This window comes from Sciurus vulgaris, assembly GCF_902686455.1.
Source record: "Sciurus vulgaris genome assembly, chromosome: 12".
Taxonomy (NCBI): Eukaryota; Metazoa; Chordata; class Mammalia; order Rodentia; family Sciuridae; genus Sciurus; species Sciurus vulgaris.
In genome coordinates, this window is record NC_136473.1 from 70,394,247 (window position 1) to 70,422,146 (window position 27,900).

The 27,900-nt window shown below is 44.7% G+C and overlaps 1 protein-coding gene across 1 annotated transcript in view; it reads right to left on the reverse strand.

The window, feature by feature from the left end:
• The window catches only part of SMYD2 (SET and MYND domain containing 2), a gene marked incomplete at its 5' end in the record, with an annotated part of 45,494 nt that overhangs the window by 2,418 nt on the left and 15,176 nt on the right, over positions 1-27,900 (reverse strand). Inside the window, 9 exons of the mRNA XM_079107289.1 lie at positions 1,299-1,473; positions 2,596-2,716; positions 3,621-3,731; positions 5,708-5,810; positions 8,239-8,306; positions 12,911-13,035; positions 13,697-13,757; positions 16,078-16,188; positions 24,594-24,657. Of these exons, the coding sequence (XP_078963415.1) occupies positions 1,299-1,473; positions 2,596-2,716; positions 3,621-3,731; positions 5,708-5,810; positions 8,239-8,306; positions 12,911-13,035; positions 13,697-13,757; positions 16,078-16,188; positions 24,594-24,657 (939 nt within the window). The remainder of the gene's footprint in view (positions 1-1,298; positions 1,474-2,595; positions 2,717-3,620; positions 3,732-5,707; positions 5,811-8,238; positions 8,307-12,910; positions 13,036-13,696; positions 13,758-16,077; positions 16,189-24,593; positions 24,658-27,900) is intronic.

Sequence of the window (27,900 nt, forward strand, 5' to 3'; positions counted from 1 at the left end):
GCAGCTTCCATGTGAGAGAGTATGTAAGAGGTGTTTATTTACAGTCTATTCCACTCAGTCTACCCTGAAAGTATGTCCATTGAATTCCTGAGTAGGAGGCAACTTGCTGCCTGGAGGAAGTCCTAGGACCAGCAGCCCCCCAGGCCAGAACTGGGCCTCCAGGAGGGGCTAAGCTAAGGAAGGGTCCAGCACAGCAAGACGCTGCTGGGGGAACAAGCTCAAGGCTGAGAACAACCTCAAGTCTGCCACTGCTTTCTCAAAAGAGTTGTGCATGAGCCAGAGGACTTCTTACCCACACCAGGAAAAGGGAAGACTGAGATTATCTCTAATTCAACAAATTGTTTCTAAGACTTTAAGAACTGGCTTCCCCTTGAGCTCCCCCTGCTGGCTATTCATGGCACAGTGGATAGCAGAATGGGCAGTACAAATTCAGAAAAGACACAAGCTTTACAGTCTCCAATCATATAGCTTGAGGGGTACTAAGGGCTTCTCAAACTCATGAAAAACACCTAGGGTGCTTTTGGGACACAGGGGTTTCCTGATCTAATGCCAGAGATTTTGATCAATTTGGTCTACTTGGTCTTGGGTTGATCTTATAAATGGCATAATGTCCAGGTCTTTGGGGAGCCCTCCCGCAATCAGATCCAGCCCATTCCAGTCAGAGCAAGATGACAATGCCACTACTTCATTTGTCACCTGCTTTGAGTATCCTGTCCTAGGGACAGGATACTTCCCTATGGCTAAGTATTACTACTACAAAATAAAACCCAACTTGCTTTCTTCAAACCTGTGAGGGAGGCATTAAATGACCACAGCCAATACACTGGTGCCAGTTTCCCCATATGCAAAGTGGGACTGCAACTTAAAAAGGCAAAGGGAGGAGATGGTGTGAGTAGTGATGGAAAAGCAGAGTTTCAAGACCATCATTTACCAGTTCATAAGGGCCATCTACTTTGGAAGGGGAGGGTAGGTACAATAGCAAAATGGTGGCTTTTTAATACTACTTTCAACTAGCTATTGTGGATACAGGTCCTGAATGGGACCAAAGAGGGATCTTACTCTCTCCCCTGCCTAACTTCAATCTGCCTCCTCAGATGTCTCCTCAGGACAGAGGGAACAGGTCTGGGTCAGTGGAGCAGAGCCCTTGCACCTGCATCTCCAGATGTGGTTACAGAGAAGCAGCAGTCATTCTGGGTGTGTCATGACACAGGACAAGAAGATGACACAGCTAACCTTATGCCCTCAAAACCACCAATCCCATTCCATGCTAGGATGATCAGAACAGCCATTGCAATTACCTGTAGGGCTTAATGATCTTCTGACCGTATCTCAGGGCTCCTTCCCAGTCCTGCATGTACAAGCAGACCCCCATGGCCTGGTACATCATGTGCAACATATATACATTACTGTCCTCAAACACGGAACTCATCTTCTCCTGACTGAGCTCGCAGATCTCCAGCAGCTCACTAGGGGGTGCTGTGGCGTCAAGGAAATGACTGGCAGGAAGGGGAGCAAGGTGGGGTGGGGGGGTGGGGGGATGCTGCCCTATCCTTCCCCAGGCAGTATTCAAGGAGTTATTTTTGTCCACTCCATCCCCTCCCTCACCACCTGAAAAAAAAAGTAACGGGGCTGGGGCATAGCTCAGTGGTCAAGTGCTTCCTTAGCCTGTGCGAGGCCTGAGTTCAATAAATTACAGAAAGTCAAGTAAAAGAGAAAGGAATTACATTTTTCTCTAAGAAATAAACGAGGAAAGGAATTTTAGCCACAGTGTACAGACCCTCAGCTCTGATATAGACAATGTTGATTAGAATCAGTTCTCAGTCTTTCAATTAAATTCAAATCTTCAACCAAACTGGGACCCTGAGCACTTCAGCTGGAGCATTTTCAATGAGGTTTACCCACCAGGGCAAAGGTGGTGTTGTGTGTTTTGGTGCTGGTACTGAACCCAAGACAACTCACGCATTAAACGTACGTTCCACCACTTGGCTACACCCTCTACCTTCCAGATTCTTAAGCTGAGAAACAACATGCCTTTCCATAATTTCCTCTCACCAGTTTTAAGGTCTGCCCTCTGAGGTAAAAATCTAATCCTTTTTCAAATCCTAAGAAAATGCTACAATGCAGTGGTCAAGAACACAGTTCTGGTAGGCAGCAGGGCTAGACTCCTAGGTGTGTCACCATCAGCAGTGTCCCCTGGGCAAGTTACTACCTGGTACCTACGAGACTGCCTCCTCACATGCTGCATGGCAACAGCCCTACTTGGTGCCCTTGGGAGGAGAGTCCAGATAAGCAAGGTTCTTGACACTGTGCTCTGCCCAAAGCACAATACCCAGCAAAACAGAGCCTGCCAGGGATTGCTCTCCAGTCTTTTGCCACAAGCAGCTCTTTACCAAAAGAGTCGAATAAGGAGAAATAAGAACGGCACGGTGACATGTGACAAAGTTGGCACCATGTCATGGGTGGTCAATACATCTTCACACATTCACCAAGAGGCAGGCCTCCTTTAATATCCAGAATCTCAAACACACCTCTTGCCAATTTCCTGCCACTTCTCAGCGAGGGACAGTAAGCTGCCTGCACAGTTGTAAAGGATATATTTGTAGTGCTTGGCCCTCCGGAATTCCTCAATGACGTTACGTGCATATCTGATCATGTCACGGATGGCTTCTGCCTTTGGGGGGTCACTGAGTTTGCGGATTTCCACCTTGGCTGTATCCTGAGGGAAATGTACACAAGCGTAAGGCTTTATCTCCCATGGAAACCATACTGATAAGGAAACCTCTCGATACATATTCCCACACAGAAGCAGGGCTTGCCCATTCTAAGATTACAGCAGAAAAGAAGGAAACCTGGCAATATCTAAGGGACATTCAATAAGCTGTTACTTTCACAAGCACACACCCGCATGGGCGCGTGCACGTGCGTGTGAGATATACTGGGGACTAAACCCAGAGATGCTCTACCACTGAGCTACACCATCAGCAGGACTTTTTCCTTTGAGACAGGGTCTCAGTCAATTGCGCAGGCGGCTGTCCTCAAGCTTGTGATCCTCCTGCCTGAGCTTCTGGAGTAGCTGAGATTACAGGGGTTTGCCTGGCACTCCATCACCTTTTTACAAAAACAAAATATTGATTTTTTAGACAATGTTCCCTAGGTGGGACACCAAGAATGTATCTGCTCTGGGTAGATGTGTGTTCACCTAACTACACATGAAGAGACTAGAGTAAGGTGGGGGCGGGGTGGCACTCACAAAACCAATCTGGGGCAGAGCTGGGGCAAATCCCGTGAATTCACGTCAAGAGGCTGGAGGGCCTAACATGGCTCTTAGCTGCTCTTTTCCCTTCCCTCTCTCTTGAGCAATCATTCTCTTTTCAAGAAACAGGCATTTGGCTGATCTTTCTCTTATTTGTACAGTGACTGGAAATGTTTTCATCAGCTTTGGGGAGCAGGTCTAAACAGAGATCTGGTCTGACTGGATTCCCCCTGGCTGCCTGGTAAGGTGGGTCGAAAGGGTCAAAAACACCAGAAGAGGATAATCTGCCCAGAACACAGGGAGCTCATCCACGGCAGGGGTCCTGGGCCAGAGCGCAGTGCCAGCCCTTGGCCCGTCAGTGACATACCTTGTCTTTTGTGGTGCACTCCTGGCATTCACAGGTAAAAAAGTAAGAATCTCTTAGCCGGTCATTCCTGTCTTCTGTTGGGTATAGGAGGTCAATATAGCTGGTAAATACCTAAGGAGCCAAGAAGGTCGAGCTTCAGTTTGTCACAGAGAAAGTCAACCAAACCACTCACAACTGTGGACACCTGAGGTGGTACTCCAGGGCCAGAGGAGAGTCACCGCAGAGGACTATGCTATTTGCCTTAAGGCACTGAGTTTCTGAAATTCTAGTCACCTAATCATGTCCAGCTCCTTATGGTGGAGAACCTACAGATTCCGAGCCCATAAAACCAGCAAATTGGAGGGTTGAAAGGTTCCCTGCCATCTTGTTCCTCGTCAAAGAGAGCAGGCTGTGGATGTGTCCTTAGTCTCATGGACAGATGCCACGGCCCCGCTGGGATAAGAGTAGACTCATTCCTGATGTTGGGCCTGGGCTGTCTCTGCCTGGCCTTTGTTTGGCCCCTTTTATTTCACAACGTGGCATGGTTCGGGTGAACTTGTGTCACGGCTGATATATGCAGGGGGAAGTGTGGACACACACGTACTGCCAAGTTCACCTTTTCTCCTGACATCAGAAGGTTACAGAGCAAGAGGTACAGCTCAAGAGGCTGAGACCAGCGGCTCTGGTGGCCCCAGAAGTCAGTGCAGGGAAAACACAATTTCAGGACACCACTTGCTATGGACTCAGCCAGCAGGCAGTTCCTGACCTGAAGTGAACATCCTACCTCTGGGCTCACAGGGTTCTTCTGTCCTTGTTTTTTGTTAACAGGTTCCACAACTAAGACTTGGAGCATATGGAGAGGGCCAGCACTGAGATGTCCATTATCTACTCACTGGGACGGCACTGGCTGCTCATCCCACACAATCAGGCAAATGTCTGCCTGAACAGATGGATTTCTCAAAGCTGCCAGTGTGCCAGTGACCTTGGGCGCCGCCAGGCAAGCAGCAGGGAGCAACATGGGGCTAGGTGCAGCAGGGGCAGCCAAGCTCTCCAACCAAAGAGCAGGAATGGACATGTGGTTCATTCTGATACTGAGGAATGGACTCCTTCCTCTCTGAAGGGCAGGAAGCCCCCAAAATAGTGAACTTCCCAAATGGAAGTTATGGTATTTAAGAACTGTGAGACCTTGCAGGCAACAGTAACTGTGGACAGCCCTGCCATGCCACGCATGGCAACAGTTGGCCAGATTTTCTTAGAAACAACTAGGATGGACACAGTGCAACCAACAGAAGGTTCCAGAAGGTGGCGACAAAGGCCACTCCAGTGTCAATGCTCACAGCTCAAACTGAGGAGACAAACCCCTCATCCCTCCTGTCAGCCCACAGGAGCACTGGGGCCCAATGGTTATACTCTGACTCACTGAAATTGTGTTTTAAGAAGGAGTAATCTAGGTAGCCTCCATCAAACATCTGTACACCTATACAGCCTGGCCCTGAGCAGGCCACCCTTGTCACATGGGTTTAACAAAGGGTAGAAAGGCCAGTCTATATGCTGGGCATCAGGTCCTTGTCTACCTGAGAACCAGTTAATACCTTTCAAAGAAATCTAAGCATTTCTCATTTAGCACCCCAATAATTATATTTAATATATATGTACCTTAAATATGTACTATAGTATATATGTACTAGTATATAGTATATATGTACTATAAATTAAACTGAAATTGAACTTCAAATGTGTGATCCTAGTCCCTAAAAGTTCACATGTCCTGCTAGGGAGTTACTTAAGAGCACAGAACATTTGTACAGTCATCCATCAGTCCAGCCTCTCACAGATGAGAAGTCTCTACAGTCACATAGGGAAAGGGAGAAGGGAAAGTGAGCAGGTGGCGGAGACCTAGCTGTTCCCGCATCCCTAAGCTGGGGAGCAGGGGGCTGGTGGTGCCTCTTCACCTCAACTGCCTCCACCTCCCCATCAGTGCACACAAATGGCAGCTTAACTGGAATCACTCCCGACAGTGCCTCCCGGAGACTGCAGATTTGTCCGCACTGCCTTTTAGAACAGCTGCTTAATTAAGCCTACTGTCACAACCACCTGTGGCCACATACCTCTTCTCCAGGACTGATTTCCTGTACGGCTCTTACTTCCGCCAGGGTCCCCTTGTAGGTCACAATGACATTGGGGCAACAACTATGATTCATCAATGCAACACTGTCAACCAGAAGAGAAAACCCAGTTTTGTGAATGGCACAGACATGACTATTTCAGTAACTCCTTGGCCACTTACTTGCTGAGTTAGAGGAACTGAGTCTTTGTAAGGCAACAAAAATATATAATAGGCAGCACAGACTATTCTAAAAAGACTGTTTTGTATGCATTTATAACAATATTTAACATCTTAAACTTTATATTGAAGAGTAAAATCTACCAAAAAACACTGCTATCTAAGCTGACCACAATTTTTTAAAAAAATGCCAAAAATATTCCCTCCTAGCAGATGTGGGACCAAAACCCAGTATCTTCAGCTACATTATGTACAAGACAAGTGAGTTATTGTTTCCAAGTGGCTTTTTGTCTAAGTGGATCATTTCTAGCATGCTTCCTTCAGATGTCGAGAAATAGCAGCTGCTTGTGAGGGAGGGAGGGAGGGAGGGCTGTGACCCTGGAAGTCATGGAGAAGCCCATGTGAGTCTGTCTGCACCTCAATTTCCTCATCTGGAAAATTGGGACATTATTGCTCCTGCTGCTCACTGTCTGCTTTTCAGGGACAGTGAGGAGGAGAGATTCGCCTGTGCGAGGGGCTTTGAGCTTTCTGATTATATGAAGGTCAAAGTTCTGAGAACAGAAATTCCTAAACTACGGGGAAAGAGTGCTTGATCTCTGAAAATGCTGCCTTTGAAATCACAATGCCCATAGGATTTCTGCCCAAGGGACTTCCCCCAATTAAAACTGCCCAGAAACAGGGGCTCATGCTCCTACATGCATATGCACCACTGTTCTGATGGCCAGTGCCACCGGCCTGACCTGTGGTGACCAGAACCCCTCTCCTGCCTGCCTCAAGAATACAAAAAAGGGAAGGGGTTGCCAAGACTGACGAGGATGCACTCCAGGGTGTGCCATGTCCCGGTGGAGTGTGGTGTGTGGCCTTCCCCTGCTAGAGATCTGAGCAGAGTGTGAGGCTAGCCTTGTGTCTGGGACAAACAGGTAGCAGGTTCCAGTTTTGTGGTCTTATTCTTGGGGAGAGATACCTCTGCCCTGCATCACAGCCTACCCAGCTTCCTGACAAGTGATGCATAAGGAATGAGGACCCAGGAAATCCAATAAACAAAGGCACCAAAAGGGTGGTTACTGAACGAAAAATACCTCCTTGCAGAAGTATTAAGTAATCCCTTCTTTCAACAGACCTCTGGGTATCTTTGTAAGGAAGGTGGGAAAACAGCACCAAGGCAGGAGGCCTAGAGGAAGTCCTGTTCTGGATCAGCACTGGAGGGAAGAGGGCGAGACCTAGATACCAGCACTTCCTCATCTTTAAGATACTGGGACACCAACACTGAGGAGACCATATCATTACTGAAGGTGCTGCCATATGCCTTTTCCACAGAGCCCAATGCCCTTTCTCTCTCTCTCCCTTTTCCCAAGAGCAAAAGGCTAAAAAAGAACCTCTCCCAAAATACACCTCTTTCCTCACTATCACAATTCAAACTGCACAGTCTGGCCTCAGGAACGGTAGTGTCATGAGGAAACTTTCTGTATCTCTGGCTCCAGCAAGCCTGTGACAGGTGCTCAGGAGATGCAGACCTGCAGAGATTCTTCTCCTTCTGACCCACTTAGTGCATGGAGCCTGGCAGCTGCACACACACTCCAGGAGTAAACACAGTAGCCTCGGCCAGGGCATAGTGTTGGGGTTTTCCCCACATGTCAAGGTAACCAAGGCCCCTGCGAAATGTAATGAGCAACCTCCCTTTGGATTAATTCAGACAGGGGTATAGGAAGGCTGCCCAGATTCCATCTGTCAAGTGAGGACCTAACTTCAGGCACCAAAGTCATTCTGGAAATACACATTCCATCAGAGACAAGGGCAAAGCCATACCCTTTATTACATTACTCACATATTCCAAAAATACAGAGAAAAATCTGATAGTTCTTCAAATTTTTTCTCTAGTTCACTACTTTAGCAGAATCTCTCTCCAAACTGCACTGTTTTTGTATTGGTATTAGTCATAAAAAGGCAGTTGGACAAGAAGCTTGTGTATTCTTTACACAAGTCTGTGACCAAATTCTTGGTTAGCAATTAATGTTTCACTTTGAGCTTAAGAAACCCCAACAGTATAGACGTGCAGAAAGCAAATTTCTCAGCCGGGCCTGGGCTGCTCCTTCCATGCACACTGTAAAATATTCTTTAATAACAGCTCTCTGCCTAGCAGGACTTAACAAGCAACCATCCTCCTAACTACTACCTTCAGATCCTTAAGTGTAGGGGAAATATTTTGAAATCTGGCAGATTAAAAAGCTGTCTTAATTCACTTGGAGTTTCATGTCTGCCACATGCGGTTAGGTGGGTTATATAAAAATCTTTAAAAATATCAAATTAGTGTTAAATAAGTACAAAGAAAAAGAAATGAAGTCAAACTCAACCTACTCAGGAAATATTGCAGATCCCAAATGAGAAAGCTCTTCATCTTCAATTGTGAAGCCATTACAGTTAACCTGCAGTGAAAAGGGGGAGAAAGGAGAGATGGGCTACAGCTTTAATTTTGACTTTTAACAAATTAACTGGGGAGATGTTCTGGTTTAGTGGTTTTAAAACCTTTCTTTTGGCCAGGGCATCCTTTGCTCAAACAAAATTTACTCATCAGTCCCATGTAAAACAAACAAAAGCAGAACTGGTAGGGTTGACGGACCTCCTCATGCACCCCATCTGCACACAGTGTCCCCGGGAACACCGTGGACTTCTGTGGCTGCACAGACCGCAGTCTGCGTATCAGCAGGGGAGACAGGGCACTTGGAGTCTAATCCAAATTATGCCACAGCTTTTTGGTGTGATCTAGAGCTCACTGCCAAGTCCTCTGCCCTTAAAAAAGGAACCACTTAATCCAGTGCCTATCTTGGAAGATGAGGAAGTACCTGGGAAAGCCCTTAGACTTCTAATCTAATTGTTGTCTCTTCTTTTGAGAGGCAGAGGGACCAAGGGCCAGGAGCCAAGAGAACTGAAGCCTTGCCTTTCACATCTCAGTCAAATCAACCACTGGCCACTTTCTCATCCTTGAAATGTTGCCACAAACGTATCCAGGGCAACTCTTGCCATTTGGAAGGTCTTAGAATGAGCAGGTTGAAAATGGAGATGTCACATGCCAACTTCCAGATTCTATAAATTTGTTCTTTCCATGGACACTTACTGAAAGGCTCAATGTACAGGGTACTATGCATAGAAAGAGAAATCACCTAGTGTCTTGGGGGACAACTCAGTGAACATTCTGTATACACATCTACAATTTCAGAGCTGGAAGGGAACTCAGTCTCTTCACTTTCTAGAAGATGAATCTGAGGTCAGGGAGAAGATCTGGCTGGTCTAGTCACAAGGTGAGCTGGTGGGAAAGGCCCAGACTCCTGCTCATCCCATAAGGTCTGCATGGTGAATGGCTTCACCTCACTCCCTTGCACACCTGCACTGCAACCTCTTAGACCAGCAGATGGGCTTGTAAAAGCAGCATTCACTGAGCACTGACTCCAGGCCAGGCACTGCTAGGTACCACAGATCTAACACCTCATAAATCTGCAGCATCTCTTGCATTATTGTAACAACCCTTTTTACAGATATGAAAACGGAGGCTGGGTTGGGGGTTTCAGAGGTTAAGTGACTCGTTCAAGGACATGAAATAGTAAGTGGCATGTCAGCAGTCAGAATTCAGACCCATCTCACTGCAAAGTCTGGCTTCTTTGCACTGTGCTATATTTCTTTTAAAAGTATTTGGCTTTATTAAATATTAATGCGGCAATTTCACTTAAAACTAAAGGACCACTGGTGAAAAGGCTTGGAAACGGTGGTACATACTCAAGTAAGGGCAGTGACAAGTTTCACTTATTTACCGAAAGAGGGCGAGAGAAAAAACAAAAAGGGGGGCATGGGAGGGCACTACGGGTCAGTAAAATATCAGCCTTTGTAATCCCGAGGGCTGGGCATTTCTTAGTGGAAGACTTAGTATACTATGTTTTTGTGTGCCATTTCCAAGTATCCTGACCAATTCTACCTTTGGGACATTACCAATGACCATTACCAATGAGTATCAACCAACAATACGTAGGACTAAATCAGGATTTTAATTCATTCAACAATATTAATCTGTCAAGAGTATGAACCATGTGTCCTGCACTTTATTGGCTAGGTACTAAAATGACCTACACAGTCTCACTCTGGACATGAGCATGCCTCAGCAGCATCCAGCACCCACTACAGCTGTTTGCAGAATCAGTAAGAGAATTTAGTAAGAATTATCAAAACGAATCCAGAGACAGACAGGCCCTGACCCCCTTGGATGATGGGATTCTTGCTCCCTTGCTTTTTTAGCTGCTTCCTCTGCAGCAAGCCCAGCTAGCAGTCTACAACTCTGGGTTCCCTCAGCCTGGACCATCCTGACCATCACTCACTTTATTCTCGCCCTTGCTCCCCTCACTGGGGAAGAGTGTGGGTGTTTCTTCATAAACAGAGGCTCCTGTAAGCTTAAGTGTCATTACTGTTCCTTTTGGGGAGGCGGTGATGGTGTTTAAGTCAAATTGCATAGCAATTTTCCTGCCAGCTTTCCCTCCCTTTTGAGATATCCCTAGAGAAAAAAAGTGCACTTGCACGTTGAAAAAGACTCAAGGGCCACAGTCTTTTTTTTTTTTTTTTTCCCCTCAAGTCAAATCAGGCATAAGTGCCTTGCTAAAGCTATTCTCATAATTAGCATTTAGACTAGATGTAGGCTACACACCAAAAATACACTTCCCAACCATGCACACGTTCCCAGTGATTAAAACACACCTCGATGCTGTCAAAGGAGTGCAGTCACCTCTGGCTGCCAGGTGCTGCTGGGCAGCAACTTAACACCCAGCAGCCTCCTGTGGGCCCTACTGAGGGAGGGCTTAGAGGCTGGGACAGAAGACACACAGCAGGGCCTGAGGTGCAGGACCAGGGTGGCATGGGGAGGGAGTCGCACTTCTCATTTTTGCTTGGGATTCTGAATGCCCCTTTTCAAATTTACATATGAAAAAAGATGTGTGCATGTTATGTGTACACACAGGCTCTTAAAATGGATACTATAATTTGATAAATATAAAGCCTAAAAAGGATTACTAGAGTTTTGTGTGTACTTTTCTCTTAGGCACGTGACTGTCCTAATTTTTCCGAGTCCAAAGACTGACTCATTTTCACAATTATACTTGCACTTGTGAGATCAAGTGTTTTGACTTGGTTATAAAAATGCCACTTCAACATGGAGAAGTCGTTTCAACATGAACGACTATGTTAAGAGGAAAAGTTATCTTTTTTCCCAGCTTAAGAGGATATATTTCACGGCCCTGCTTTCTCATATAAATGTGTCTCATTGAAAAAAAAAAAAAAATCACAAATCCAGATTCTCAAAAAATTTAAAAGAAGTCAATTCTTCAACTTTCCATGGTCCGTCCAATCCTCCATCTTAGGATGCTTAGGAAAATATGGGGTAAATCCAGGATAATGTGAAGATCAGAAAGATTTTTCATTACTTCCATCTTAAAGTTTATAACTTGAACTTGATATTTATTTCTTTTATAAGGAATAACTTTTTTCTGATTATAAAAGTCACAAAGTTGAAATTTATCTACATAAATAAAGCCTATTAAAATAATTCACTGAATTTGAACAGTGATTCTTCAGGGAGTGGAAGTGGGTAGAAATAATGAAAGACCTTTCTTTATATGTGTAAGTTTTAAAGTGTGTGCTTTTCAAACTTTTTCTTTTTTGTATCTTTTTGGTCATATATGTTCATTGTAGAAAATCCAGACAATCACCCAGGAGAACAGGAAACACTGCCCACACCTCAGAAGACAACGCACAGTGGGACCTTTATGCGGCTCTCCCATGCGCGTGTGCTTCCATGTTACGCGTGGTCCACCTGCTCTTATTCTTCATGCCATGTCACTGACATTTCCCACATCTTCAGGCAGTCTTCAAACACAACTTAAAAGGCTGTTACTTCAATCAGGTGGCTATGCCACACAATTTGTTTAATCAAACTCTGACTGCTGGGCCCTTTCCCTTTCTCCTTTCCCCTCCTTCCCTCTAGTCCTTTCTTCCCTCTGCTTTTAAAAGAACCCCATTAACAAACAACTTGCAGGTAAATCTCTGCCCATATCTCTGATTATTTCCTTAGTACAGATTTCTGGAAGTGGAATTACTGGGTCAAAGGGAACAGAGGTGATACATGCTCTATTCTAAGATGAAAACGTGTCAGTGCCCCCCAGATTTTTTAATACACCTAGAGACTGAAGATTCTGGCAAGGGATATAGCCGCTTGCACCACAGAATGGCATTCCAGTTCTTCTTTCTTTGGGAAGGTCACCTTCAAAGAAATGCCCAGTATGTAAAGGAAAATACAAGATCATGTGAAGGAGAGAAACCCAATGCAGCAAGTCAAGAAGAGCAGCCATGCGGCACCCTCTCTCCTCATGTCCCAACAATGCCCAAGCTTTAGCCTTTCCAGTGGTCAAGTGTCCAAGTCTTTAATCACTTCTAAGGTGTTCTTGTCCGGAAGTCTCTCAAATTTGTTTCTTATATCTGATCCTGGAAAACCTGAGCTTCTTTAAACAAGACCCTTGAGCAAAGATCCCATGCACCTGGATGAGTGGGGATCAGACAGGGCCTCCTTCTCGGGGTATCTGTAAACCTCCGCTTTATCAGCACAGCCTTGGTAGGAGAAAAAAACCCAGTGGAGACAAAAGGACATTTTCTATCAGAATGGAAAGTTTAAGAACCAGAAAGTATAACAATGTCAGAATTAGATGAGCAAGTGCTAGAGAACCGGAGCACTGGCAGATCCTTTGTTTTCATGAACACTTCTGAGGCAGAGGCAGAGGCGAATGTCCTCTGCTCCCCATTCAGTGAGGGTCAGCACAGAGAGTACCTTGGTCTGTTCAGGTCACTTAGTGAGGCTATGGCAACACAGGACCCAGGGGGCCCAGTGCCTTGTTGTCAAGCAGATGCCAATGTTCTGTTTCAATTCATCTTACTGAGTGTGTGCTGGGGACGGGTTCAGAGAGGGAAAAGTCAAAGCACTGCCTGACGCTCGCATCCTTACCTGTGCAAAGAGCACAACGAGGCTGCTGTGGTCAGGGAATTCGAGGTGCCTGGAATAGAACTGATGGAGAGCAGCAATGTCGCTCTGAATCAAATCCTTCTTCTCATTGTCCAGCTTATCCAGATCTGTGAGTGAACAACCCATTACCCTGTAGGAAACACTGTACTGCTGGGTTTCCTTACTCTAAAGGGCATGGAAGAGAGGGGTAAAACCCAAAATGCAGAGAACATTTTTCCCTATTTGATGTAACTGAAAAACCCTGGGGAAGGAAAGCATGTCACTTCTTCCTTCTCTCGCTCTAACAATCAGAAGTCACTCGGGACATGAAATTTCAACTGACCATTAGCAACGGGGTCAGGACTGAGGGGTGGAGACTGATAACCAACCTCAGCAAAGTCAAGGGCCCCCATCTAGCCCTGGGAGCTGGGCATGGTCAAGTTGACCTGATTTAATGCCTTTCGGTAAGAACATTGGCTTATGGACCACAATTCAGCAACGATCCAAAAACAGTCCACATGATTGGACAGTCAGCAAGACATAGTTTGGGGTGAAATGGTTCATCTTATGCGTTCTTATCTCCCTTTAATTATTTCCTAATAAACCTGTCAACTCGGAGAAAAAAAGCTTAAAAGCACTTTCAGAATGGCACACAAGTCAAAATATAACAATTTAAAAATCACCATCCCTACTAAGAGACCAAGCTATCCCCTTCCTTGCTTCAAACCAGTCTAATCACATTAAATTTGTGGCTAAAATAATTGCCCAGCCGGTCACTAAAAGACTTACGTGATTCAAACTCCTTCACAGCTAACAATTTCTCTGAAGGTGTTCTCTCTGGGTGGATTTTCTAGTAATTGGGAAAGAAATCACAGGTACAGATGTTAACAACCAGAGTAAAAATGTAGCGCTTTCACTTTTACACCAACAGGAAGAAAAAGCAATAATTTTCAAGGAAGTGAAGAAAGCTACCCAAGGAGCCCACCACTTGGGCTCTGAGTGCCCAACATCCAAATCTAAAGGGCTCTTTTAAAAAGCTTTTTAAAAGTGTCTGCTGTGTTTCTAACACCCTGAGAATACTATGCACACAGTAGGCTCAGAAATGCTTGTTATGGGAAAGAACAGGGCCAGAAAACAACTTTTTAGGGCCCTTACTTGAAAGGACCGAGTCTACAGGCAAACCATCCTATTTATTATTTCTCCTTCTAAAAAGGAACAAAATCAAACCCCCCATCCATTTTACACTTTCTTTAAGCATAGGCTAAAATGATCTCAAATTCTGTGTTTGAAAAAGAACACTTTTGGTTGTATCTGTGAGCCCAGATTCACTTTAAACGTGGTGCTGGCTTTGTTCTAGACACCCCAAGAGGAGCTAACAATAGTAAACCCGCTAGGCTTTGAGAACATGAATAAACTTGGTGTTGACAAGAGTTCAATCGCAGAGCTCAGGAGCTGGCCCCAGGCCTCCTCTTTGTAATCTGGCTATTCAGTTTGGGGATACAGGTGGTCTAGCAGGGCGCTCTCACCTCCCTAGTTAACATGTTAAGCTTCCCCTTGGTAGTTTGGTAGCCTGTCTCCCCTAATCCTTTGCAAGCTACTAGAATACAAATGGCCAGGTTTTTTAATCATCAAGGCCTATAGAGATGAAAAGATGGTCAGGTAACTTTTCATTTAATGGACTATTAGTGCTAGCAGTAATTACAATAAAAGCTGAATGAAACTAGTGTAAACTCATCATAGCATTCAGACTCCCCTCCTGGTGGCAAAACATTTCAATAGTTCTTTTTTCGGAGCAGAAATCTTCCATTCACAGGATGCACTTCTGTAAGACTAATAAGTCATCTTGCCTGGGAAAGCCTTTCATTCAGGAAAGCAGACCAGCTTCTTCTGAATTCTTAACATTACACTATAAATAACACCAGTAAGACCAGTCTCCGAAGCCTCTGAAGATACACATAATCTGATACCATCTGACAGTTTACTTACCCTGAACCTCAGTCTGTCACACCATTTCCCTGTACCCTTTTTATCCACCATCTACTCTGCATAAACTTAAAGGCAGCTGTTCTTAAGGATCTAAAAGTGAGCCCCCTCCAGGGAAAACAATTTTGATTTTCTGGTCTCAGTCCATGGTATCCCTTGAATGTTTCTGGTGACTCTGATCAGTAATGTGGCTTTTTGATAGCACGGGACCCAAGCTGAACACAGTGTTCTGAATCAGTGGCCTGGGTACAGATGTATGCTAACTGCTGCACTCACACTTGGTTTTCACTGGAAAATATAGACAAATTTTAAGTGGAGGTGGGTGTTAGAAGTCATATGGAAGAAAGAGGTGGATAAAATTCTCCGCTTTCAAAGATTAACAATACAGAAACCTTGCCACCAACTTCTCCATCAACACAGAGAACAGACTTCCACGGACATGTGCCTCCTAGACTTCACACCACCTACTGCAATGGCCATAAGGACAAGTGCTTATGGTGCTTCCCTATCCTCAGTACGGGCCTCTGGAGATCACGTGTCCAATGATCCTCAAGTGGGAAGGACCAACAAACAAGGGGCAAACAGTCTCGTATCACCTTTGGAGAACAGTGAGTTAGTGACAGCCTTTTCCCCAGGGGCATCTCCTTCTCTCCATCTTCCTTCCACTTTTCTGCCCCCTTCCCTACCCCACTTGCCTCGGTTTCTACTTTTCCACTCTCTTCTCTGTACATGCCATCATTCTGGTGGCACCCTCTGGATCCCTGCCTATGCCTAGACAAGAAAGTAAGGAGACCGCAAAGAGCAGAAAGGTAAAAGGAACAGGCTGTGCTTTCCACGTCAGAAAGGAAAGAGGGAAAACTGCAACGGTTCTCAGACTGGTCTGGTTCCCAAGAAAGTGTTAGTAATTATTATTGGTCAGGTTTTTCACATGGTTTTCTATGTAAACTGGTCTCAAAGAAAGCCTGGAATTTAACAGCCAGGGCTACATTCCAGGTCTGGGGTAAGTATCACCCTAACAGCCCAGGGTAGACAACAAACCAAGCCCGAGTCTGGAATGTTCCACCCACACCTCCTCCTGGACATGATAAAAATGTTCAACAGGGTATCGTCATCATAGGTCAGGGTCTCACTTTTCTGACCTGAGGGAATAAAAACAAATACACTTGAGCATTACCCTATTTCCTCACCTGCTTGGCCAGAATCCTTGCTGTTAGCCTCACTGTCTCCGAAGGATTCCAGTTTTCCCCAAAAACAACCATGGGAGAACACTCCAGCTTGTGCATGGGCCAATCTTCTTTCTGGGAAGATTTTTAAAAATTATCAAAACGTACACAAAACGTACACACACGGTAGAATAAAGTATGAGAAGAAAGGATGCAATAAGTGCCCCTGGATAAGGTCAAGTGAAACGTTTCCTTTCGGACAACATGGGGATGTTCACAAACACCAGAGATTAATAACATCTTTTAGGATAGCTATGTAACCGTGGGGCCTGGTCAAGGTTGCTGGGGTGAGGAGACTTGCTCTGTGCTTTTACACTGAGCTCCTCATGCTGTTCTGAAGACCTTCATAATTCCAAACACCACAATCACCTTCCCATGAGGATACAGACTTGTCCTATTTACTTGATTTTTCAAAATGAACCACATTCCTATCTGTCACATCTTGAAATCTTTGTGCCTAGACAGAGTGCTAAAAGGTCAGCTCGCACTCTTGGAGGGGTGGAGACTGTCATCCGTTGTGATGGGGAAGGCAGAGGGAGAGGAAGAACATAATGGTGCTTTGAAGGCCGGAAAAAGAAAAGTACTTTGAGGACAAGGGAGTAAACGATGGCACAGAAGCTGCTGCTGATGTAAAACCGATCTGGCATTGTGGAGGTCATGGCTGGCTTTGCTTTTAACACACACACACACACACACACACACACACACACGAAAACCCAGCTTTGGAAGAGTGATGAGCTGCTGGGAGTGGATTCGGGAGAGGATGGAAGGATATGTGGAAAGTGGGAGAAACAGGGTAAAGGTTTACAAGGATGAAAGGTTGAGGGGGGATTTCTTTTTGGAAGGAAAATATCAGAGTTTCTGCATGGGCACCCTTGGAACTCTCTCGAACAAGGGGATTAAGTACCTGCCCTGGTCTGCCCTCAGCCTTCCTGGGCTCAGAAAATGGCAAGTGCTTTCAGATGCCATCTTCAAACCCTCGAGCCATCCCAGACGTGATGCTCTCGCCATGCTCCACACTGAACTCTGGCGATCCTGTCTCTACCCTAAGAAAATATGGAGACTCTGATCCCTTCTTGACCACATGCCCCTTGACCGAGGAGCGGACCCGACATTTCTCACCAAGGTCATGCCACTGCCTACTATCTGGGTGCCCATTTCTGCCCTTGGCCCCTACAGACTGTGACCAAGAGAACAGCCATGGGGATCCTGTCAAAACAAACTCAGGTCATGCCAGTCCTCAGCACAGAACCTTCTAATGACTGCTCATCTCAGACACAGGCAAAGCACTAGAGACGAACTGTGAGGCCACAGGGGAAAGGAGCACCTGACTACTTCTGCCTGCCTCTCCGTGAGGACACTGGACACAGCCATGTCCTTGCTGTTCCTTGAACACACCAAGCCTTGCTCTTGCCTCAGGTCCATTTGCACTTGCACTACTTCCTGTCTAGCACTGTATTTTCCTAGCTCCTCACATGGCTCCCCCTTTCCTCCCTTCCACATCCTGCTCAAGTTACTTTCTCAAGACACCTGCCATGACCACTCTGTCAAAAACAGCCCTTTCCCCATCACTCCCTTTCCGTGTTTTCTGCTGCTGCTCATGCCTCTCACCACCTGATATACTACATATGCACTAGTTCTCTGGCTGAGTATCTATCTCCTCCCATTAAAATAAAGGACCTTGGTATGTTTTATTCACAGCTGGTAACACCAGCCCCTGTACCTGTTCCTCACGTTCACCAGGCAATCAACAGAGTTGTTGAATGAAGACGTTGCCTGTCCCCTTCCCTCTACCCCAATTCTGAAAAGGAAGGAAACAAAATCACTAATGATGTAGCGCAGGTCCTGGCACAACCCCATGGCCCAAGTTCTGTGCCAAGATGTTCCACAGAGTTAAATAACGCCATGCCAAATATAACTGGGAGCCGGGAGAGAAAGAAATGACAAAGATACGCACAAGGGAGCAGAGGATCTGTTTTTAGCCAAAGTCTAAAATGAGCACAGTGATGAGGTGAAGAAGTGGGGACAGGTGGGTCCAGCTCCCTCCCCCGAGCAAAGCAGCAGGAAAAAAGAAAGATCTCTGGACACCTGTGAAGTGAAGATCACCAGCAGGCACAGAAGAATGATGAACAAGTGCCCACTATGACTCCAGGCACTCTAAGGAAAGTTCAATTTAAGATCTCTATCTTTGATGGACCTTTAAGTTGCTGATTTTCTGAATTCTGGGTTGGACTTTGGTTGTTTACACATAATGATGAACTTCTGGGAGAAAGAAGTATTAATATTTATTAATATATAATTTATTATGTATTAATATAAGTAAGATCAATGTCTATATAAAGGATGCATAATGATGTTATGGAGTAAATGCCTTCAAGGGAAAGAATTTAACCTGGGGGAAAGTAGAATCCTGGGAAGCAGGAGGGTCACTGGCCTGGGATGTGGAGACCTGCATTCTCCCACTCTGCAAAGCAGCTGTGTGATGCCGCAGACCTCTTAATCCCTTTGCGCCTGTCTCCCTGCCTGTAAATAACATGATCCCCAAGTTACTTAACAGGTTCATAATCCTGAGTCTATGATTTTACACCTTCCAACAGTGATAATCAGACACAAGACTTGAAGAACACCAACAAATGTAGGGCCTTTGAATCGGGATACCAGGCATTCACACAAATACTCCAGGGTCCTTGCGAGGATCCCAGCAATGAATCCAGGAGCAGCACAGTGCCTCCTGGTACAAAGTGCACTCTCAAGGAAGACTGGAAGCAGCTCATTCATTGGTTCATTTAGTCATTCAACAAGTCTGCCACTGACCCTAGAGGTAGGCCTGGGAAGTCTTTGACTTCAAGCCGTTTATGACCATGTCAGAACACAAGATAAAAGAGTATCTATAATTAGATGCAGTCCACATATAGCTTAATCAGATAGCTGGATAAACTCCAGGGCATGCAGAATCACACCCGTTTCACAAGGGAGATTAACCATAATAATAACGTCTCACTTTCTTTTTAGAAGGTGATGAGAAATGCAGATTGAGGGAAGAATGATAAGATATACACAATGTCAATGCTGGGAGGGAGGAAGGGTTGAAGGCAGGAAGGAAGGAAGAAAGGAAGGGAGGGAAGGAGGGAAGGAGGGAGGGAAGATGGACTGATTGATCCCCAAATGCTGGGGATTGAGCCCAAGGACTCAAGCATGCTAGGCAAGCGTTCAACCACTGAGTCACGCGCCCAGAACCTATTTTGAGCATATTTTGAAACACTCTCTTTTATCACAGAGTTCACATATCTTAAGAGAGCCTGACAGAGAAAACTTGCCCTAATTTTGCCCATAAGAAATCATAAACAATAACATTGGGCAAAACAGAAAAAAAGGCTAACCCAATGAATACAAATGAATTCTATTCTTTAACAGTTTTGTTTTAAATACTGGCACGGTTTTGTTGTATACATTGATTTTGCTATTCTTTATGCTTTTTAAAACGATTTTTTGTTTTTCTAAAATTTTTTTATAAAACTTTTTTTTCAAAATTCAAGCTATTATTCCTGCTGATAACAACCTTTGCAAAATTTTATATAACCTAGGATCCATTTTTCAGAAAAAGTAATATATATGCACAAAAAGGATTAAGACATGTAACAGAGTAGATGTCACTGTGGTTTTCTCTCAAGGAATAATACACTTGTTCTATTCTTTTATACTGTACATTTCTGATTTTTCTATAATGAGCACAGATTGGTGATGTAACAAACCTAAAAAACCAAATTGAGACAAGGTATTTTTTGTAGCCATAGTTCTTCCTAAACTTCTAATTCATTTGCAGCCAAGACGGTAAGTGCTATGCATAACTTTCATTTCTCTGCATGGACAAAAATGCTTTAATATGCATAAAGAGTTGCAAAATTGTTTCATGGTGCACAAGCATTTCCAGCACTGGAAGAAAAGAAAGATTACTGCGGCATCCACTTTTTTGCTGAGCAAATAACACTGCCATCCTGGATAAGGCTACCCAATTGTCATTATGAAACCCTTTTTCAAACTCTAACATTCAGTGTTTTTATTGTTCAAATGAAATTTTCAAAACAATCAGTCTTGTACCTGTGAATTTCTTTAAAATAGGGACTACCAAGAAAATGTCGCAAGACTTCTGCTTTCCTCTACTATTAGCTTTAGGAGGAAGAGTAGAAAAGGGATCAGGTGGATAATGGCCATCTTGTACAAGATGACCGCTGCTGCAGAGCTGCCGTCACTAGGATCTGGGCTTTGCTTCGTACTCTCAGAGCGATGGGCCCCCTAGGTCATTCACATCCATTTCTTCCTACTGGTGATGTCATGTATTAGAAAAAAAAGAGTGGGCCAAGTTTAGGATGCTTCCTATGGCTGGGTTAAGGGCTCAATGAGGACCAAAGTAGGGCTCTGCTCCATTCATTAACTATACATGACAATAACAGGGGTGGACAAGCATTGAACAGACATTTCCTACACTTGCATAAATTTTCTAATCAGAATTTCCTACATCTTTCCTCACATGTTTTGTTGAGTTGTTTTTTTTTGGGGGGGGGGAGGCGGGTCTTATCCTTGTAAGGACATGTCCCTTCCTACTTTCAAAAGCACACTCATAGCCCCATCACTTCCATTTATAAAACACAGGAAGTTCCTTTATAGTTAAAGTAAAGAAATATTCTTCAGAAGCCAGGCATCGTGGCTCATGTCTGTAATTCCAGTGACTCAGGAGGCCGAGACGGAGGATCACAAGTTTGAGGATGACCTCAGCAACTTAGTAAGACTCTCTCTCAAAATAAAAAATAAAAAGGGCTTGTAATATAGTTCAGTGGTAAAGTGCCCCTGGGTTCAATCATCAGCACCAAAAAAGGGGCGGAGGAAAGAAATATTCTCCAGATTGTTCTGCTGCACAATGATTACCTTATAGAAAAACTTCCTAAAACCATTCTCTTGAATGTGTCATGACAACTCAGTGAACAAGTCTGAGTAATAAGCATTACCTAGCTTTCCAGGTATATTTATAAAAATATAAATATAGTTCATTAAAACACACAGGTTGCAAAATAACAAGCCTACCTAAAAAGCAATTCCTGTGTCTTCTACATTTCCTCCCATTAAGTTTCTGCGCATCACCAGTTGAACCTCCCTCTGGCCCCATTCCACACAGTCAAGTGAGCTCAGAGGAAAGTAAACCATCCAATAAGGTAGAACCAACTAGAGCAAATGATTCAAAGCCCTAAGTGCTGTGGACAGAGAAGAGGGCCAGGGTCCCTGAAGATGCCTTGTTCTGTGGAAGAGAAAACCCCAAGCAGGATGGTGGGTTGGCATTCTCGGGAAGGTCCACCAAAACAATAGCAATGGACAGGTTCTTCCCTTTCACACCCACTTCTCTTTCTTTGGCACGTCCTCTGACAGAGACTGCTCTCCTAGTGGCCCCCAGTACCCCAGTACTCTCATGCACATGCCTGTGAAGTGGGAAAGACATCCCTAGTGGTGTGTCAGGTCCCGTCCTATTGGCCTCGGGCAGTCATCCATACACCACTGACCCTGTGTTCTCATCTACTGTTGGCTTGAACAGCACACCCTCCCTCGCAGCCCCACATCTGCTGCGTGGTACTGGCTGCCTGCAGACTCCGGGTGGCAGGGTTGCCTTAGAAGAAGGCCCTGCTACACGGCAATGGTGCGGTGCTCTCTCAAGCAGAGAATCCCTCACATTACTCTGCTGAGAATTCCCCACTGCTGCTCTGGTCTAGCGCCATGCTTTTTATCCTTCAGCAGCGCCTCCACTTTGGGCCCATCCAAGTTTCCCTTAAATTGAACCCTGAATATATTTTCATTGAAGCAAATGTCCCGGATTCCTAATGACATCCTGAATGAAGACCTGGCACCTCCCTCCATTTCTAGGCACTTACTTTTGCTCAGCCTTTATACCCACTCTACTTCACTTAGCTCTTTAGTACTAAAGGTTGAAAACACCAATGGCCATTAGCCTCTTCCTTCAGCAGTAGGCAACGTTTGAAATGAAACCTTCCAAGTCAAATCCAGGCTTCCACCTCTGGAAATGAGATTGTAGGAGCTATATTATTGCTTGCCACCCAAGAGGGCACTCTGGTCACTAGACACATAACTGTGGCACAGGAAAACAGAATTGCAAAAGCACATCCCAGGGTTTAGGTGTCTTTGCCCAGGAACTGAGGGTGCTGTCTCAGACTTCCGTCCTTAAACTTTACAATCCTGAAACTCTCCTGTCCATCCTGGGGCTCCCAGCTACCCAAGCACTTGTCTCATTATGATGTGACCACTTGCAGTTTATCCTCCAGGGAAAACATGCCAACCATCAAGAACTTGCTATAACAGCATCCTGGCTCATATGGGTCACAGTGCTTGGTTACTGAGCCTCCCTAGGGATGATCCCCACATTGCAAGCTCACAGAAGAGGCTTCTGAGCCTGCAAATCTGGAAGACTAAATCCTGGAAACCATAATGGGCACTCTGAAATTCCAGCTTGAACCATGACAATTCTTCAAAATACTGCCTCCTAGAGAGGCCTAACAGAAAATAGCTTAAGATCGTGCCCTGGAGACCCACAGGAATGGCTGCATGTCACACATTCTATGGTTCTGTGTTAATGCTCTGTTCTCAGTTACTCAGAGAAGTGAAGGCTCATTTTGTAGTAAGCATTATGCACCTAATGTATACCATTAGTGCCCTCAAGTTCTTGGAACCAGTTATTCTCTGAGGTTAAAAACAATAAGCCCCTTACATAAAAACACACTGTTTATCCTTTGTATAAAGCTAAGCCTCAGTCCAGACTGAACTATACAAATTTAATTTTACATCATTATTTATAATAATCCCTTACATCTATTCAGAATATCACAATTTATATAGAATTCTAATTTCTATCATATCACTTGATTCCTGTAAGTCATCAAAATGGGCACCATATACATAGAGAAACAGTCACACCATGAATTTTCCAGAGCCTGCTGGTCTCTACAATACCGAAGCAGTGTCAGCATGGAACACCCTGTCCAAGCAGGTAGAGCAAAGTATGACCTCTTCTCTTCACAAGAAGGCACTTCCTGAAACTCAACTACAAGCCTCATTTCTATTTTCATTGCCATACAGGCTGGCCGCCTCAGGAAGCCTGCTGTGACTGACACAAGCAAAGGGACTTTGCGCCAGTCTTCGGAGCCAAGGGACTCTGGGTCTCCCAAGCCAGCGTCTCTGTGTGTGCTTCACTCTGGCAAGGGGCCGCTGTCACTGGAGCTCTGCCGTTACATGAGCCACCAGGGCTTAGCAATCTCTCCCTCTGCTAAGTAATACTCTTTGAGGCCTTTCAGAGGCCAAAAAGCACAGGGAGGTGAAAAGGAAAAATCAAAATAGTGGGTAACCAGGGTTGAGGAGATTGAGGGGCAGGGGAGGTACACAGGTGGATGACTCTGGGTACAGGAAGAACAACAACAAAGAGGTACAACTAGCAGAAATCTTTCCTTTTACTTAGAGCCACTCTTTAATAGCATGGCCTTTCCCAAGGTAGAGTAAAAGGTTCCCTTTTTTAAAAAGTTCAGGAGGGTAAGATAAAAAGACTTAGAATTCCCAATGCATACTAGCATATGAAAGTCTAAAAAAGATTTTGAATAATTAAAGAGACCAAGTCCCTCAAACTTTCTTAGCCTTTCAGAAAGCCTGCCAATGTGTCCTCCAGCACCCTCATGTACCCTCTCATTCTGTCATGTGGACCCAGCCTCCTGAACCCAAGGCCCTGGCTGCTTCCCAGCCACTGGCTTGATACAAGTTCACAGCAGTCACCCTCTGCCCACACAAAGGCTGTGCCTGGCCAGATGCAACTGGGCAGGCCTCAAACAGAAGGAGGCTGCTATGGGGACTTCTGATTCAGGTTTGTTTGTTTTCCTTTTGGTATTGAGGATTGAACACAAGAGTGGTATACCACGGAGCTACATCCCCAGACCTTTTTCTTTTTTTTGAGATAGGGTCTCCCTATATTGCCCAGACTGGCCTCAAACTAGTGACTCTGCTGCCTTAACCTCCAAAGTGGCTGGGATTATAGACCTGCACAACTACCATGCCCAACTTGCTATAGGGATTTCTAAAATTATAGACCAATGGAAACAAAATGTAACTTTTAAAGACAGCAGTTTAAGATTTTCCTTTTGTCATCTCTGCATTTTCTACCTGTTGCTAGCATCCTTGGGGGCAAACCTGTTGACCTTGGTTATATACCTATTTGTACCTAATGTGGTTTTCCTGTGTCCTTCCCGTTTTTCCTGCACCTCATTTTCAGTCTTGCATGCTTGTCACTGGCTGCCTGTTAGTCCAGGGGCAGCACATATTCAAGGTGTCCTCTGGCTGCAACCGGCTGCTGCAGAATGCCATGACAAGGAAGAGGACACATTGGGGACCTGAACTTCAGAGGAAAGAAGGCCCTCCCTGCCAGCTGGCCCAGCACCTACCTGACACTCCACATTGCAGTAAAATGCCTGCTTGCATCTTCCACATTTCGACAATCCTTCTTTCCTTGAAAACAGAAAGGGCACTGTAGTGGCAAGAGGCACAGAGATGAGAAGCAGCACATTTGATCATGCAATAACAGGGCCATCTGGTCACAATACAGAGCCAAGATTCACCTTACCTGACTCTCCCCTGATAAATGGCATTTTCCCAAAAGAGACTGTGACCAGATTCAGTCCCCCTGGAGGAATGAGTTGGTCAAAGAATACATGCACAACATTCACTGAGGCTCATCAGCATGAAGGACACCATCCAAAGGGATGGAGAATCATGGTCTGACTCAGCAATCCTAACCTGGACCCCGTGACACTACCACCACCTATACTGTTACTCAGCTTTGGGGGGAAATGCTGATTGTCTCATCTACTAAGAAGGCACAGAAATAAACAAATCTTGTTGCAGGTTTGACCCCACGGAGTGTTGCGGTGCATTTATACTGAGGAAAACACCATGTGAGGAACAACACTCTATCTAGAGAGGGTAGACAATATGGAAATAGAATTCAGTGTGCCACTATGATCCATGGGCTGTCCAGAAAGCTAAGTTTTAAAATAACAAAACTTAGCAAGCAGGAGATACATTCTTGAGTACAATATTACTGGATCTGATTGGTTTACACACCCACCTCACCAGTGTACAATTTAGATTCTGATGTTTCTTCATAACTAGGTCAATTTGCCTCTTTCTTGCTATAGTATTTTCTGTTTCCCCTAAAGGACAAGAGTGGTATAGCTCCCCAACTGTGAGACACTAGTATGTGTGCTGTGCAAGACAAGCCAAAGTTCTTTCAAAAATTGTGAAGGCACTGAATTAAACCAAATACTACAAAAAAAAAAAAAAAAAAAAAACTTTTTGGTAAAGTGGGGAATAGCCACCTAAGTCAGAGCTTGATCTGAAAAAACTGCTGTCTAGTTCTTCCCCAGGAGAGGCTGACACCATCAGGGCCATTCTTGCTGCTGCAAGGGTGCTACAACCCTGTACCACCTTCCTCTGCAGCCCAGCAGAGCTGACACCGGGAGAGGGTTCAGAGGGGGGCTGACGTTTTATGGTGCAGATGTACTCAACTCCACACTGCAGGTCCTCCGCTGCTTCTTGTCAGCCAGCGGTAGTCACCACACTCCTCCCACCAATCGAGAAAGTGATCCAAAAATGCTCCTGTTGGAACTAAACAGACTGCCTTGCAGCTTCCATGACAGCACTTGGATTCCCAGAAGCAGACTGAAGAATGTGTGGGAGAAAATGTGTGGGGATGAGGCATAAATAAATAAAGATTCCAAGTTTACACATCTCAATTAGTGGGCTTCAAACAGGAGTCCACTAATTTAACTGAGTGCATTCTCTGACCCTAAAATATCCCAAGGGTATTCTGAAGGAATTCAAACTCTGACTTTGTATCTTGTAATATAAAGGAAATGAGACGCATGGTAGCTGCCTGCTTGTATTATACCAAAGCAGAAAGGGTCAGAAGGTACTCTCAAAAACAACTGTGAAGTGACACTTCAGCATGACACTTCAGCACGTGCCAAGTACTGTGGACTAGGCAGAAATGTCAAGGGGTTGGAAAGAAAAGATAAGCTAGGCCAGGAAGGGAGCTTTCAAAATTCTTTCCAAAATGAGTTAAGTCAGGAAGTGGATAATAGGTGGGGAGATGCCACCCCATAAGAATGTCAATCAGAAGCAGTCATTTTTAAAATTTGTTTTTATCTTTGTAGGAAGATAGGTCAGAGAAATTTTTGAGAATTTGATTGAAGCTATTAGATTCCTCCAACAACTCACCTTCTCCTTTACCCCTCCACCCCCCCCCCAAAAAACCCAGAAAATTTTGTAAAATTTCAAGGACTCATGAGTCACATAAAACCCTGCTATAGACCACCACATAGCCTTCTGAAACCAAAGTTAAGATCCTAACTAGGAAAATAGCACATTTTAAAATATATTTACTAGCTCTGCAACATACAAAAAAGCAAGGATTATACAGGTCTTCTTGCACAGAAGTCAGCAGTAAAGTCAACGTGAAACCAAGGCTTGTTTTTAGCCTCAACATAACATCCCAGGAAAAGAAAAAGTAATGGGGCTCCAGGGAGCCAGGAAAGAAATCTAGAGGGATTTCATCAAAATAATACATCTCCCGAAGGCTTGCCTCAGTGGGCCAGCTAGCTACCAAGTCCACAAGCCACAAAAAAGAAAGAGCAGGAGGAAAAGGCTAACTCTTCAGTGCTGGCCACCCCTACATATGTTCTGTGTTCTCACTGTGGTTCTCAGCTGGGGGCCTGCAAACTGCTGGGGTCTCAGGGACCCTTCCAAAGAACTGTTGAGGTCAAACTAACTCTCAAGACACCACCATGACATCACGTGCTCCTTTCCCTCACTGTCTTCACATTTTGCACTGCAGAAGTTGTAAGGTGTTCAGAGGCATGGAGAGTAAAATTTGAGGACTCTTAGCACAAGTATAAGTAGTAGCACAAAGCTAGTTTCACTGGAGAATGTCCCTGATAGCAGTCATGAATATTACTTTTATTAAATCTTCACTCAAGTCTCTTTTTGCTGCTATTTCATGACAAACGGGAAGGGAAGACTGCAGAAAGGCCTTCCGCTTCATGCTGAAAGCGCGAGTGTAACTGCTGGCACTGTAAACTGGACTAGCCACTCTTTTCCTGGAATACCTCTCCTGCCCCCAGACTTGAGCATTTGGCAGATCTGTTAGTAAAAAGAATGAAGACAGCCCATCATTTTCAGGAAAACTGTATTTGCTGCCAAAGATAAATGTGAACTTTAAATCAAAAATCAGAATTTTGGAAATTATGTATCTGTCACTCTGAATTTGACATTTACTTAGCATTTAACAGTCTCCAGGTGAAACTAGTGTTAATATTAACTATTACAGACTAGGCAGAGTGGTGCATGCCTGTAATCTCAACAGCTCGGGAGGCTGAGGAAGGAGGATCATGAATTCAAAGCCAGCCTCAACAACTAAGCAACGCAGCAAGACCTTGTCTCTAAATAAAATATAAAAAAGGGCTGGGGCTGTGGTTCAGTGGTTAAACTCTCCTGGGTTCAATCCCTGGTACAAAAAACTACTATGATTTTTTAATATGGTTTGATGAACTGATTCAACTTTTGGAAAATCTATATCACTTGATCAATTATTCAAGTGATCAATTATGATGTTTCAAAGGTTAGAAGTGGCTAAAAGAATCATTCAAAGTGCATGGCAAACCAATGGATTTTAATAACAGAGTATACAGAGTT